This window comes from Lolium perenne, chromosome 2 (genome assembly GCF_019359855.2).
Source record: "Lolium perenne isolate Kyuss_39 chromosome 2, Kyuss_2.0, whole genome shotgun sequence".
In the NCBI taxonomy this organism is placed as follows: Eukaryota; Viridiplantae; Streptophyta; class Magnoliopsida; order Poales; family Poaceae; genus Lolium; species Lolium perenne.
Window position 1 is genome coordinate 142,126,306 of NC_067245.2, and position 16,389 is coordinate 142,142,694.

Below are 16,389 nucleotides of genomic sequence, written 5' to 3' on the forward strand. Positions count from 1 at the left end.
CTGGTAATGTAACGGAGATACACGCGGACTGGAAATTCGTGAACGCGGCAGATAAGTTCATGGCAGATCCGGACCAGAATAGAGGCGACTCCGCCGCTCCGCTCGTGTGCATGGGCAACGGGGCGGTTCTGCGTTCTGAGTCATTGTTGGCCATGATGTTCGCTGTTCTCCTGCATATGCATAGTGCACAAATTCGATAGTATATATGTTTAGCACAGGGGCAGTTTACATAATCTTGCCACTAGCAACTATCAATTCCAATTAGCTGATGGCACCGACAGGAGCGCTAGCACTCCCGTATAGGGGCACCGGTGTGGGAATAGTTTACTCAAATTTAAACTAAAAAACTAAAAAAATCTAGCGGTGGCGTGCGCCGAAGATGCTGAAGACGAGGTCGTCGCCGTCGTCGTTAGATGTCCGGAAGGACCAGTCGTTGTCGTCGTCCTCCTCCTCCTTTGGCGCCGGCAGCTCAAAAGGTTCGGTGAGTTCAATGAAGTTGGAGCCGTGGTCCCTGGCGGACAGCATCGTCGTCTGCCGCGGGTCCATCGTTATCTGCCGGTAGTCCTCCTCGACGGAGCGGCCGAGGCCAGGGAACTCCTCCGGGTCGTCGCCACCATGGAGGACCGCCTGCACCTCCTTCTCCCACCATTGCTTTTTCACCGACGGAAGTGGTGGCGAGGCCGCGGCGTCCTCCTCCTTGAGGCGGCGGTGTTGGCCCGACCCTGTCGTCCAACATGCCGGAGCCGAAGACGCGCGCCTCGCCCCGTCGCGATCGCCGGATGCTGAAGATCCGGTGCGCGAGCTCCCGGACGATGTCGTCCTTGCCGGCGCTCTGCAGAGGCGGCGCCTCCGGCGCCATGCACTCCGCTTGCGGGAAGTAAAGTGGGATGCGCGGCGGGTTGCCGCGGGCGCGCTGGCGGTAGCCATATTGCTGCTGCGTGGCGTCGACGTCGCGGCTGTGCCACCAGGCACGACGGACGACGTTGTTGAAGCGGCCGTTCGCGCGGTTGGCCGCCCGCGTGAGCTCGATGGCGCGCTCATCTTCAAATCGCCACGGCCACGCCGGGCCGCTAAGCGCGTTCTCTAACAGGTTCCTCTCCGCTGGCGTCATACGCTTCCCCCGCTTGTTGATGAGGGCACGCATCTCTGGGTCTGCCGGTGGCAGCGGTGGCACAGCGAAGCCGGTGTTGGAGACGTGCCACCCGTGCGGTAGCTTGTACTGTACTGACATGGGGATGCACTGCCAGTACAGTACATCTGCCTCGTCGTAGGTAAGTTGCAGCGTGCGGAGCATGCTGCCGCCGCTGCGCCGACCTCGTCGTAGTGCGCCATCGCATCGGTGGGGTGCGTGGGAGCGGTGTTTTTTGCGCGGCGTCTGCGACAATGGCAGCTAGGGTTGGAAGACGGGGAAGAAGAGAAGTGCGCGCCAGGTGGGGTTTTACGGGAAGCGGCGAACACACATTGAAGGTGCGTGTGGAAGGTGGGTGGACGCCGCGTGGCCAATCGCCACCCTCGTCGCCGCTTCGGTTTTCGCGTGGGAGGCTATTAACGCCGACGACCAACCTTCATTCATCATTTCCAATGCAAACCGTCACGTCCTATCGCAGACAAGGCGTCCCTACCCGTGAAATCGTCGTGCCGCGAGGGGTCGGCATGGGGTTGCCGACGCTTCTATTGGGTTCGAAAAAGCACCGGTGCTTTTTGGGGCGCGCCGGTGCGAGCCAATTTTCGATACCGGCCCCCAAAATACTATCGGGACCGCTATCAAGACCGCAGGTGGAGATACTCTTAGATGCCAAGTTTTAAAGTATAGTGTTGGAGTGTATTGTATTGGAAGGTTTGTTTCTAGACATAACATAAGTTATGCGCTCGCAAAAAGCACAAAATTAGTTGAACCTCGGGGTGGTTTTAAAACTAGAAGTAGAAGAACCGGGATATGGCAAATCAATGATATAGGGCAGTACGATCGTCACCTTACGTACTACAAATAGATATGCTTTAGCTACAGATTTATTCGTATCTAGAAAAACCAATTTTTTTTAGGACGTACTAAGTAATTAATTTTTTGTTGGAATATTACATGGTTATCACTTTTAGTGCATATGAACTTTTATGTGTATTATGTTTCTGATAAAAAGATTCAAAACTAACGTCTCGTAGCAACGCACAAGCATTTAACTAGGTATTATAGTTAATGTTCTCTCTTTTTAAGTAAATAAAGTAGTTATCGTTTTCTCGCAGCAACGCGCGGGCATTGTGCTAGTGTTAGTAACAAGGGGTTTGGGAACCCAAATAGACTGATCATTGTCCTTATGAGGACCAAAAGAGCGAGCACAAATATGTCCACGGTGATCAACAAGAATAGCATGGGAAGGGTTGTTGTCACCTGCATAGTTCCTTGTGGTGGCCGGGATTGGTAGCTCCACCCCTCCTTGGGTTAGAGTCACCTTCCTCACTTGTGATACCCATGTTCTTGTTGTTCCTCTTTCTCTTGATCCTCCTTCTCTTCTTCTTTGGCGTGATAGCTGCTCCTCCTTCATTGCAAGGGTCCTCATTGGCTTCTTCTCTAGCTTCAATGAATCCTTTCAAGTATTGGGCTTGGATTTGGAGTCTTTCAATTTTTATCTTCAAATGATTGACTTCATCTTCATGGTTGCAACAAATGTGGTCCTTGCTTGCGAGATGGTACTCTTTCAAAGCTTCCTCTTGCATGGACTTGATCACCATAAGTTTGGCCTTGCTCCTCTTTAAAGATGCAATTTCTTCCTCATGGTCACAACAAGTAACCTCTTCCTTGCTCAAGCGGATCCACTCCATCAAGGAATCTTTTTTGCATATCATTCAATTCCTTGAGCTTAGCCTTGTGCCTCTTTAGAGCGGTAATCTCTTCTTCATGATCGCAACATGACACCTTTTCCTTGCTCAAACGATTGTACTCATCCAAGCTTGTTCTTGGAGGGAATTGACTTCCAAGAGTATTGCATTATGTCTCCTTAAAGAGGAAACTTCATCTAGGAGCTTATCACAACATGAATTGGGGCCTTCATCTTCTTTCTTCTTGTACGCTTCTTCTTGAGGATGCTTCCTCATATCGGATAGAAGCATAAACTTACTCTCCAAAGACTTGAAGTTCTTGGTGAGGGTCGCAACTTCCTCAAGCAACCATTCATGGTCATCCTCAAGATAACGCTTCTTTGTCTTGAGCTCATCCACCAAACCAAGAGCATGGTCTCGATCCTTAGTGAGATGGGAGATGATATAATTGTTGGAGTCTTCAAGGACAATAGCACTAACTTCAAGAGCCATGCGCATGCTTAACTCTTCCTCTTGAGCTTGAGTGAGAGAGATAAACTCATTTGCCGCCTCCTTCTCAGGCCTTTCCTTTTCCTCTATATGGTCTTGAGCCGCACCAAGTTGAGTCAAGAGTGCCTCAATATGAATCTTGGTCTCCCATTGCATGTTAGTGGTAAAAACATCCAAACCCACAATAGATATAGCATTAGAGGAAGATGCAGGTTCAGAAAGGGGTTCTACCTCCGACGATACCTTTGCCATAAGGCAATGGGAGTTGTTGGCGACTAGGTTCTCATTTGGAGAGTCGAAGAGGGAGATGGCGATGGCAACCACTCTCTCTTCCTCCTTGTTCGAACCCTTGTCTTCATGCTCTTCACCTTCATCGGAGGAGTACTCCTCACAGATAATGAAAGCTATAGGCTTCTTGGTGAAGGAGACCTTGATGTCACTGGAGTTGGAGGAGAACTTGGAGAATCCTTTGGAGAGGGATTTGAACTTGTCCTTTTGGATGAGCCTTCCACCATTGTCTTCCCTTCTCTCAAAATACAATCCGCAACAAAATGACTTTTGTCGCCGCAATTGTAGCATGCTCTCCCCTTTTTCTCCTCCTATGGGCTTTTGGAGAAGTATCTTGAAGAGTTGCGAGGTAAGTATCTTCTTGGCCTTGAGCTTCGTGTCTTGTTCCCATTCCAAAAACTCTTGGTGGTAAGAGCCATGTGTTCATGATAGTTGGTTTTGAGATCATCCAGACCCCACTCAGTGGGATCCTCATCGCTTTCACTAGCTTCATGCTCCTTCATCTTCAATGCGAGGTTGGGATTGCTGGTGTTGTGAGCGCGAGCAACAAGATCCTCAGCATTCTTCTTGGAGAAGTCCAAAGCAATGACTTCGCTAAGGACTTGATCGAAAGTCATAACACGGAAGGAGGCGTTTTGGCGGATGGCCGTCAACTTCACTTCCTCGTAAGGGAGGAGAGCATTGTAGAACTTTCGCTTGACCCAATGGTCATCCACAAACGTTGCTCCAAGATCTTGCATTTGCGCGGAAAGAGCGATAAGGCGCCGGTACATATTTTCATGCGATTCTCCCTCATTCATGACGAAGTTGTCGGCCATGTTGTTCACTTCATCGAAACGAGAGCTTTGAATGCTCTCATTTCCGAGGAAGAGCTTGTCGAGTTTATCCCATGCTTCCTTGGCGGTCCCGAGTGAGCGAATATGAGCACGGTCCTTGGGCGTGACGACCATGTGAATCATGTTGATGGCGGTGGCGTTGAGTTGGTCATCCACCACTTCTATTCTTGTCAAGCTCTTCGGGTCTCGTGGTGAATAACCTTCCTTGATGATGCGCCAAAGCTTGGTAGAAGCGCTACGCATATGAGAACGCATTAAGAATTGCAAATTTTCAAAACTATTAGATTCAAGTAGCAGTGGTGAACCATGAGAAAAAATATGAGGCATAGGTATTGGGACATTTACGGTGTAATCACTTGGTGGACGTACCACATGATTACCTCCTAATTGTCCCGCAACCGGTGGTTCATCCTTCCCTTTTGATAAAGTGCCGACATCCTAAAGTTCCCCTTCTCGAGGTGGTTTTGTTGATTGCGCGACAAAATCAACAAGAGGAAAGGTGTTGACTTGTTGTGGGGAAATATCGGTACTTGCCTTAGGATCTATGATGGGGGTTGGTTTTGGAGCATTCAACTCCATCATCATAGCCTTCATTTGACATACAATGGATGACTGCAATTTCTTGAGGTCATCCAAAGTAGCCGGAGTGCTATCGGCGATTGATGGTGGAGGTGATTGCTCACTGGGAAGGGAACCATTTACAATCATCTCTTGTTCAGCCATTTCTTAGGCGGTAAAGCCCGAGCAAGAAAACCTTGCTCTGACTCCAATTGACCGGATCGTAGCAAACACGAGGGGGGTGAATGGACACTACAATTTTTTTATGTATTTTTCAGTTTTTATGCGATGTGAAAGGTAAAGGTGATAGCTTTAGTGGTAGAGATGTTCCTAGTATGATCCTAGGCTAGTGCAACAAGCAAATGAACCAAACAAGATAATAAAGTTGAGGAGCGGGACAACCGGAGGGCACGGAGACGAGGCAAGGTTTGTTTCCCGCAGTTCCTCCCACAAAAGGGAGTACGTCAGCGTTGAGGAGGTGCTAGCCTCACACAAGAGGCTAGACGGCCACACCGCGAAGGAAGGCCTTACCTTCTTCCTCGAGAGAGCTCCACAAAGGGGCTCCCCCTTCTCCACTAAGGCACTGGTCGAGGCGGTGGTTTCTTCACAAGGTTGGGGCGAGCTCCACAACACTGGAGGCTCCCAACACCCTATGGGGCTAGCACAACTCCAAGCAAGCCTCCATAGTATCACATCCTCCAAGATCCCACCATAGGAACCCTAACTCCAAGATCCACTAAGGACTAACAAGTATTGGTGATATCTCTCTTGGTAGAACTATAGATCGGGGCCTCCTCCACCACTCCACAAAGTTTGAGCAAGATTGGTTGGGTAGGTGGGGAGATCCTCAAGGTTTGAGCTCAGCAACAATGGAGGAGAGAGAGAAGAGATACCATAACACTCTCTGTGGGTCAATTCAGTTGAAATCCTAGAGCGGTACCGTAGGGCGGTACCAGTAGGGGCAGCGGTACTACCGCTACTGGTACCGGTAGTACCGGTTAGGCAGAAACTGCATATTTTCTCTTTGCCTCTCCAGCCACTTCACCTCGCGACACACACACAAAACGAGAAACCTATAAGCTATGCTTCAGTCCTCCGATCATGACGTGTTCAGCGAGGGCACCATGCACTTGCAAATCTATCAAAGACAATCTATTCACACGGTTAAATTCATTCAAGTGTTGTTATCAAACACACAAAACACAGCGTATAGACCTTGCTCTTTCACAGAGCCCATATAGCATATGGCTATACGGTACCTTAGAGCAAGGTTGTCTACAATCTCTTTGTTCCTGGGTGGCCGTCCACAAGTGCGATGCACACGGCGGTTCATAGACATGACCCTGTTGCAACCCAGGTAGTTCATTAAACTTAGTTGTTTTCCATAATTCACTAATAAAATCATTTCAGAGCATAGCTGAGCAACAACTAAATTTAATGGCGACAAAGAAGTCAAGTAGGGCTAGCTAGACTATTGGGATTGCATAGCAACCATAAGACCCTACACATGTATACTACAAAAATTTTCTATTGTGCATAGATAAAAACTGGGACATTTGTGATTGGTGTGTCACTTTCCTGGATAAGGTGGAGAGTTGGTACAATCTTCACAATCACACACATTGCAGTCGACACAATCACAATCTACAATCAAATAACAATGCACCATAAGCATGGTGCCATACATTGACATGCACAAACAGAAAAAGGAGTGCAGTATGTATCTTAATCATGCTCACACCACTTAATTGTTATCTAGTTGTCTTCTACATGCATGATGACTTGGATGCAAAGAAGTTTTGTATTCTGTTATTGTTATAAAACCAAGTTGCCTTCTCTGGTCAAGAACCAAATTATAAAATATTTGATGTTTAGGAGATTTAAATAAGGTATGCAGAGTATTCTACATGATTAAAATAAGGCATTTGATAAATAGGCGCAATTAATATTTTATAAGCAATATAATATTATTCTAGAGACATCTTTGCAAGCTAGATGATTTTATAAAACTAATGCAAAAAAATTACTCAATTTGGAATTATCGATTTCATTTTATAGCCCGGATACTCAAGTTGGGAATTCAGATTTGAATGATTTTTAAACTTCTGTAAGTTCACATTTGATTGTTCCACGATATTCCTTATGTTTTTAGGATTCTAACGATATAAATTTTGCAATTTTTGGACATACAGAGCTCCTGTTATGAATTTTACAAAGCGCGGACTATCGATTTCTCTATTTAAACGAAACCTAGGGTGTGACAGACACATGGCGCTCTGCTATTGGTTGGTACCCCTCTTACATGGATTGGGCTTTGACACCATTGGATCTAATTAGATATGTATGGCCTGGATCTGTTGACAAAAAAGGGAAAGAGAAATAAAAGAAAAAGAGGAAACCTATGTGGCGATGAGGTGGCCTCGATGTGGCGATGACAAGGGCGCTGATGAGGATGGTGACATGGCGCTGGTGATGGATAAGCTCGCCCGGGGCAGCTCCGTGGTGACCGGCGGCGGCATTCTGGTGATTCCCGGCGGGGCCAAGACGCGGACAGGGTGCGGCGCGCGGCGGCGGAGCTGGGGGCGTCGGCGGCGTGGCCTAGGGAGATCCTTGCTGGCGACAAGAGGCGGATGGAGGCGACGCAGTGGTGGCGGCTTCGGCGTGGCATTCCGGCCGCCTGGCGGCGTGGCTGGGCGAGGGGAGAAGGAGGGGCGATGGAGCTTTATGAGGAGGGGCTCGGCCGAGGGGGGGAGGTGGGGCGAGTGGGAGGGAGAGGTGGCCGGGGTGGGAAGAGAGAGTGTGGTGGAGGTTGAGGAAGGGCCTGACGGTTGGGGCCCGCCGACAGGAGAGGGAGAGAGAGAGAGGGCGCGTGGGCCGGCGGTGCTGGGCCGTTTTGGCCACCTAGGTCAGCCCGACTGGGCCGATCGTTTCTGTTTATTTTTATTTTCTTTTCCCTTTTCTTTCCTGTTTCTTTTATTTGCAAAGCCCTTTTTGGCACCAAAACAAAATAGAAAAAATATAAATAAAAGGGATTTCTATTTTCGTGCCCTCGGTTCCTTAGTTGTACTCAGTTTTCTCCAGCTCCTTAGTTTTTCCTCAGTTTTCCCCAACCCCTTGTCTGAAACCCGTAGAAGGAGGTCGGACGATAGGATCCCGTTTAGTTGACCATTCCATGCTGACGTGTGGGGCCGCGTCATGTGGGGCAACGTCACGTGAGGCTGGTAGAAAGGGACCGCGTGGGACAGGACGAGACCGCGTTTGGTTGTACGTGAGCAGGAGCCTGGTTCTGTCTCTCTCGGCCTAAATTGGCATATCCCTTTTTAAGAGCATCTTTTCCCCTCTTTCTCTGTAACAGTTCTCTCTCTTTTCACCAAATTAGTATCAAATCTAGAGAAGCTTCTATTTCTGTATTTTTCTTCAATGATTGTTGCCTTTTGGCCCTCGTTTTTTGCCCAATATGGTAACAAATCTAGAAGCTATGATAAATTCGCAGCAGCATAATAAATCACGAAAACTAATTATAATACATAAACTGCATACAGTAGCCAAAAGCAGCCAATAACGATGTTTATGTTCACGACAAACTAAGTTGAAAATAATACAAGACGGAATGTATGGCCAACATGAAGACTAGGCTGAGGATGAATGAATCAGTTCTTCATTCTTCATATATTTCTTCGTCGCTCCATTCCTGTATCTGAAGGAAATATCCATTAAACTTCTTCCGTCTACAGTGTGCAGCCAATACATCCTCCAAACGGTATGGCCTTTGTTCATCTCTCAGACCGTAGTTTCCTAATCTATCCACACGTCGTGGCCAATCATCCCAGGCCTTTATATCATCAAAGCACTATCTGATATAACCCAAATCCGTGTAGTAGATGCAGCCAGGTCGAAGTGTCGGGTGCACTCTCGTGTCGACGGAGATACACCGGATATGATTGACGAAGAAGGCATGACTGCCAATGTTGTTACTGACGACATGGAGAGAGCGTCTCGCAATGTCCACACGGTACACCAATGGTGCTTGACCTTCCTCCAAATGCATGTTGTCCAACAACACAAGCAGCAGATCACCATCCGAGTTCACAAGGTAGAACTTGTCATTTCCAAGTTCTGGAAATGAAAATAGTGTCTCCATGTTGACATTTCTCGCGAGTTGCTCCAACTGGACACTGTTGGTGCACACTAATTTTCTGAACTCAAAATTGTCCACAGCTATTGAATACAATTCACCATTGAACTTGTTAATGCAACGAAGAGTATGGTGCTCGATCGAAAATCTTACTTCTCCCCAATCTTCATCTATATCCTTAGTTGGAGTGCTCTCATCGACCCAAGCAATTTCCTCCGGGTAATGTGTGGAAACGAAGATCATAGTCGGGAACTTCATTACAGCGACTGAGTACAGAAAAACAGTTGGCATCTGCGCCTCAAACATAGTGTTCAATGTCTTTGTGAGTGGGTTCAGAAGCCATATCTTGTGCGGCTGGTTCTTCTAGGAAAGCACGATTACGCCACGGAAAAAGCCGACGAAGTAGTATCTAAAAGATATTGAAGAAGATAACATTCAGCACTAAGTTGTTTACGATTGAAAATAAAAATAGATTACTTCTATAGATCTGGAGGAATTTGAACCTTGCACGAACTTCCGTTAGATCGATGGTGATGTAGCGGGATTTACGGAGGTGGAGGAAGGTGAACTCAGCGGCGCGTGGAAGGGTGTGTTCTACCATGATCCATTCGTGCAGGTGCACGTCGGGCTCGGGTAAACCTGAACGCCAATTTGCACAAACTTGCCTGAAAATAGAGTAAGTGTCCACGTACTCCTCTTTCGTCAGTAAGCAGTGACCGAGAGAGAGGCCTAGTTCATGGAGGTGCCGTGCTTGGATGCGCCGCCCTCGTAGGCGATGGGCTCGGAGGCGACGGGCTTGGGGGCGATGGCCGGCGGCGCATTCTTCTTCTCCATCGCCGGCGGGGGAGCGCGCGTAGGGTGGTTGGGATTTTTTCGATTTGGAGAAGTTGATGGGACGTGAGAGGCGTGGTTGAGTGCGTCAGGGAGAGAGGGTTTCTGTATAGGCAAGGTGACAGTTGGTCTCGGAAGTTCCAAAAAACTACACGTTTGGTCTCAACACGCGCATGGCCTAACCGCTGCACACCGCGACACGCGTCCGTGGTTACGTGTACTCAGTTCTACCCTCGAGTCTTACACTGGAAAATATATGTACTCAGTATTCCCCCCCGAGTACTAATACTGGCTAGTGCAATATACTCAGTTTTACCCTCAAGTGGCTGGTCAACAGAGAGTCAACAAATGAGATTAAGCTATCTAATTGAGTCATTTCATGCGCAAAAAAAATCCAAAAAAGATAAAACCATAGTGGCACTTACTCATGGAGTCTTCTTACGCGACCTGCCACGTTGGAAACCATAACAATCATAGATAAATCAAGTTTTACCACAAATTGCCACTTCTCAAATCACATAGTAGCTTTGAAGGTGCATGGCTTTCCACAATAAGCCCTTCCCAAAACTTCTTTCCCCAAAACATACTTTGTCTGAATGAGGCCACAATTTTCACACTCATGTATATTTGTATTGCAAATAGTTTGAGGTAGGCCAAGATGGGTTTCATTGTACAAAACACGCATTTTCCATTTTTTAAATCTCATATTTGAATCCCTTAGTCTGTTTACTACTCATGTGCTCTTGTTTTCTTGATACTACTCAGTTTTGCCCTCTCCCTTCACAAATTCTCACAGACATCCAACCTTGCCCTGATTGGTCTAGCCCTTGTCACGCGGATCGTGCCCGCCGATCGTTGACCGTATGATCTAACGGGCAGGATAACCCCTCTCTCTCTCTGATCGGCACCAACCACCCTCTCTTTCTCTGTCGGCATTTAGGCATTATACACTCTTTTACGCATTACTTTTCATGCAAAAATGATAAACCATCACCAATTTCTTGCAGCCATTACTTTTCACGCTAAAAATGATAAAAAATCACCGATTTGTTGTAGCCATTACTTTTCATGCAAAAATTGATAAACTTTTCACGCAAAACTATGATCATTAATTTGGTCAAACCAACCCTATAATTTATATGCCTAAAAAATTATACCATTGGATTCATATGCAAAAGAAGTTTCCAACGATATAATGTTTGTGATATATATTTCATATTTTGTTGACCAAATTAATGGTCAAAGTTCTTCTCAAATCACGAAATGTGCTTATAAACCGGTATGGAGGGAGTGGCCATTACTTTTCACGCAAAAATGATAAACCATCACCGATTTGTTGTAGCCATTACTTTTCACGCAAATAATAATAAACCATCACCGATTTCTTGTAGCCATTACTTTTCACGCTAAAAATGATAAACCATCACCGATTTGTTGTGGTCATTACTTTTCACGCATAAAATGATAAACCATCACCAATTTCTTGTAGCCATTACTTTTCACATTAAAAATGATAAACCATCACCAATTTCTTCTAGCCATTACTTTTCACGCTAAAAATGATAAACGAAACAATCTATCTATCTCTGTATTTGAAGTTTGGGAGGGTTCACCATCTACTTATATTAACTTTTGATGTTTTGACCTGAAAATCAACTAGGTATATAAAGGGAAATAAAAGTTCAAAAAATTGTAAAAATGAAAGAATCTACCTATCTTCGTATAGAAGATCATCTGTATGAAATTTGAGGTCATTTGGAGAAGGTCGAAAAAACTTAACTTGTTACAAAAGCAGGTTTCAGCGAGACCAAACGGCATGCGCTTAAGCAAAGTGATTTCTTCGAACATCTCCAAATGACCCCAAATTTGCCATACATGATGCCATACGAGTAACAACAAGGAATATCTAAAAGGTGCCAAAAACTTTTGCCGAACCATATAGCTCTATCAAAAAAAACCTCACCATGGTGCCAGTAAATTTTTTAGTTACAAAATTTCGTATTTTACCTAACCTTCAACATGAAACTTGTTTCAAATTCATTTTGGCGTACAAGAAAAAAAATCCCACCTTGATTCGAGCACCACAACCTCCAAACGATGCAGATGCCGATATCGGCATGGTTAGAACCATCGAGATGCACCCCCAATCCCGTCCCCTCATTCGATCACTGACACACTAGAGATACCGCTGAGGTCACTGCCAAATGTACATGCTCATGCCAATGCCGAACATGCACGCCGCTGTGGGCATGGCCACGCCGCCCCGCTATGCTGGACGCCACAGACCACCGTGAGGTCTTTCCCTTCATCACCACACTCCCCTAGCATCCATCTATACACGCCAGAAAGGAGAGACACTAGTTATCTCTACATTGCTCGTGTTCATGTCTAACACCGTCAGTCAAATTGTTGAGGTAGTCGTCGATGTCCTCGAACATTTCTTCTCTTCTTTGCTTGGTTAAACGCGTCTAGTTCATATCTATCTAATGTGTCTGGTCTCACCTCATGCAGTTCTTTGTGGACATCGATCTCATCTCAGCACCCCGCATGCCACCTCCTCCATGCCATCGCTGTAGAGCTCTGTTTAAAAATCTAATCCTACCCGTGTATTGCCCCTTGTGTCAATGTCATGGCCCCACTTGTCAATCGATATACCGAAGCACCACTCGTCCGTGTTTTGGTCAGGGATACGACGATGCTTACGGTCAAATAAAGATGGATGGTCCGACGTGTCTTTGCGGGCTCTAGGTGGCCCCACTAGTTAGTAGACAACGGTCAAAGTTGTTGACCCGTCGGGAAAACGGCCGTTCCAGCACTTGTGAGGGCTTCAGACAAGGGCTTGGGCAAAACTGAGGAAAAACTAAGCGGCTGGGGAAAACTAAGCACAACTAAGGACCCGAGGGCACGGAAATAGAAAACCCTAAATAAAATGCCTGTGCATTCCTTGTGAAAAGGCCTTCATTTTGTAACCACTTTTAAAACAAAATAAAAAACTTTTTAAACCAAAATTTGGCATACATGCCTAAGTGGCTATTAGTGCCCATTTTAGAATTTGGGGATTTGAAATAAAGTTTGAATTTTCCCTAAAATGCAATGATGTCATGATGCTTACGAATGCAATGCATGCTGTCTGGAAATTTGAAATTTGGTATGTTACAAACCTGCCCCCCTTAAGATGAATCTCGTCCTCGAGATTCAGAAAGGCTAGAAAATATGTGTGGATGGTCTTCTCGAAGATCATCTCCTCGCTCCCAAATAGATTCTTCCTCGGTGTGGTGATTCCGCTGGACTTTGCAGAATCTGATCATCTTAGTACGAGTAGCTCTTTCTGCTGTCTCCAGTATCTTGATTGACTTTTCTTCGTATGTAAGATCACTCTTCAACTGTACTTCCTCAAGCGGCACTGTATCTCTCAATAGGGTCTCTGCCATATCTGGGTGGCAATTCTTAAGTTGGCTTACATGGAACACGTTATGAACTGCAGATAGAGTTTCAGGCAGTTCCAACTCATATGCTACACTTCACCTTTGCGAGCCAGAAATCTTGAATGGTCCTACAAATCGGGGTGCTAATTTTCCTTTGACTCCAAACCTCTTCACACCACAAAGCGATGAGACTGTAAGGTATGCTCTATCACCTATCTCATAGGTCACTTCCCTAAGCTTTGAGTCAGCGTAGCTCTTCTGTCTGGATTGAGCTATCTCTAGTCTATCCCTGATCAATCTGACCTTCTCTTCAACATCCTTGATCAAGTCTGGGCCAAATAGGCCCCATTCCAATACTTGCTTGGTGGCTATTGTTGTATGAAAATTCTGCGTATGGCAAATTTTCACCCCAGCTAGATCCATAGTCCAATGCAAAAGCTCTCAACATATCTTCCAAGATTTGGTTTACCCTCCCAGTCTGTCGATCAGTTTGTGGGTGAAACGCTGTCCTGAACTCAAGTCTAGTTCCCAAAGACTCATATATTTGACGCCAAAAGTGAGAAGTGAACTGAGTACCTCTATCTGAAACAGTAATTTTGGGCACTCCATGCAAACACATGATTATGTTCATGTATATCTTAGCTAGCTTGGCACTTGTGTAGGTGGTCTTCACGGGTATAAAGTGAGCCACTTTAGTCAAACGGTCAACTACGACCCATATAGAATCATACCCTGATCTGGTCTTTGGCAGTCCGGTGATAAAGTCCATGCCGATTTTCTCCCACTTCCATTCTGGCACGGGTAAGGGTTGTAATAGTCCGGCTGGTTTCTGGTGCTCTGCCTTAACTCTGTTGCATACATCACATAGTGCAATGTACTCGGCTATATCTCTTTTCAAATTATTCCACCAGAATCTTTCCTTTACGTCCATGTACATCTTCGTATTTCCAGGTTGAATGGAGTATGGTGAATCATGTGCCTCTTGAAAAACCAGCTTCTGAAGTTCAGGGTCTTGGGGCACACAAATTCGCTTCTCGAACCATAGGATCCATTCCTCATCCTCATGGAATCCTTTTGCTTTGCCCTCACTAATATTGGCCTTGACTTTCACCAGATCCTCATCTAGGTTTTGAGATTCTTTTATCTTATTCATTAGACTTGGTTGAACTTCAAGCGATGCCAAATAACTTTCTGGCCCAATCTCCAGTCGGAGATCTTTGAAATGTTCACACAACTCCGTAGTTCTCCTGTGGTGAGATCGTTTACATATGTCTTACGGCTCAGTGCATCGGCTACAACATTAGCATTTCCCGGGTGGTATTGCAAACTCATATCATAATCATTTATTAGTTCTAACCATTTTCTTTGCCTCATGTTCAGTTCCTTCTGAGTGAATATATACTTCAGGCTCTTATGGTCTGTGAACACATCACAATGCTTTCCCATCAGATAGTGTCTCCATACCTTGAGGGTATGCTCGATAGATGCTAGCTCTAAATCATGAGTTGGATAGTTTCTCTCACGTCGTTTGAGTTGTCGCGAAGCATAGCACACTACTTTACCATCTTGCATTAGAACACCTCCAAGTCCTTGGCGAGAAGCATCGCAATACACTTGGAAATCCTGATATCCGACAAACATAGAACTGGTGTACTTACTAGGTGTTGCTTCAACTCTTGAAAACTAGCTTCACACTTGTTAGCCCATATGAATTTCTTATCCTTCTTCAACAGTTCTGTCATGGGCTTTGCAATTTTGGAGAAATTCTCAATAAATCTTCGGTAGTATCCAGCGAGTCCTAAGAAACTCCGAATCTCTCCTCCATTCTTGGGTGACTCCCATTCAGTCACAGCTGCAGTCTTTCTTGGGTCTACTGCGACTCCTTCTGCTGAAACTATGTGTCCAAGGAACCCAACTATGTCTAACCAGAACCCGCACTTGCTAAACTTGGCATAGAACTTTTGCTCTCTAAGCTTGTCCATGATTAGGTGCAAATGTTTCTCGTGCTCGGCATCATCCTTTGAATATATCAATATATCATCGATGAACACCCACCACAAACTTATCCAAATATTCCATGAACACCTTGTTCATCATGGTCATGAAATATGCCGGAGCATTGGTTAGTCCAAAGGGCATAACCGTATACTCATATAGACCGTATCAGGTTGTGAATGCGGTCTTAGGTATATCCTCCTCCCGGATCTTCAGCTGGAAGTAACCTGATCGAAGATCTATCTTGAGGAATACATTTGCTCCCTTCAATTGGTCGAACAAGTCATTGATGTTGGGCAATGGGTACTTGTTTTTAATCGTCATCTCATTCAGCGAACGGTAGTCCATCACTAATCTCCTGCTAGAGTCTTTCTTCTCTAAAAACAGTACGGGTGCTCCCCAAGATGACGAACTAGGTCTTATAAATCCTTTCTCAAATTGCTCCTTAAGCTGCTTCTTGAGCTCCTTTAGTTCATCAACATCCATCTTGTATGGTCTCTTGGCTATGGGTCTAGTACCGGGCAAAATTTCAATGAGAAACTCAACATCTCTATCAGGTGGTAGTCTTGGCAACTCTTCTGGGAAGACACCCGGATATCCCCTCACAACGGGTACATCCTCTAGGCTAACCCCCTTAATATAATTGACCTTACTACCTTTAAGCTTAAAGGTTGAGTTGAAACGAATTCGTTTCTTTTCTGGGGTTGTGAGGGTAACCATTTTCTTTGTACAATCTATTATGCCTCCATAATCGGTCATCCAATCCATTCCTAGGATTACATCTAAACCTTGGGATTCCAGGATTATCAAGTCGATTGGGAACTTGTACTTTCCAATGTCTAGGGTCAGCTGTCTGCATCCGACACTTTGGGTTCACGGTGGGGCAGCATTCTGTTTGGTTTGGTATTGGTAAGAGTAGAGTTTAGAAATAGAGTCTAAGGGAATAAAATTCCTACCCTCACACAACACATGCATAAAACGACCTTAAACACACAAGCATTCATAGCAAACATTTAGT

At 45.6% G+C, this 16,389-nt stretch overlaps 1 protein-coding gene across 1 annotated transcript; it reads right to left on the bottom strand.

Moving 5' to 3' along the window:
* Window positions 1-14,947: 14,947 nt before the first annotated feature.
* On the bottom strand, window positions 14,948-15,358 carry LOC127328754 (uncharacterized mitochondrial protein AtMg00860-like). Its single transcript, XM_051355329.1, has one exon. It carries the CDS (start codon window positions 15,356-15,358, stop codon window positions 14,948-14,950), a length of 411 nt encoding a protein of 136 aa, XP_051211289.1.
* Between the last annotated feature and the right edge of the window lie 1,031 nt (window positions 15,359-16,389).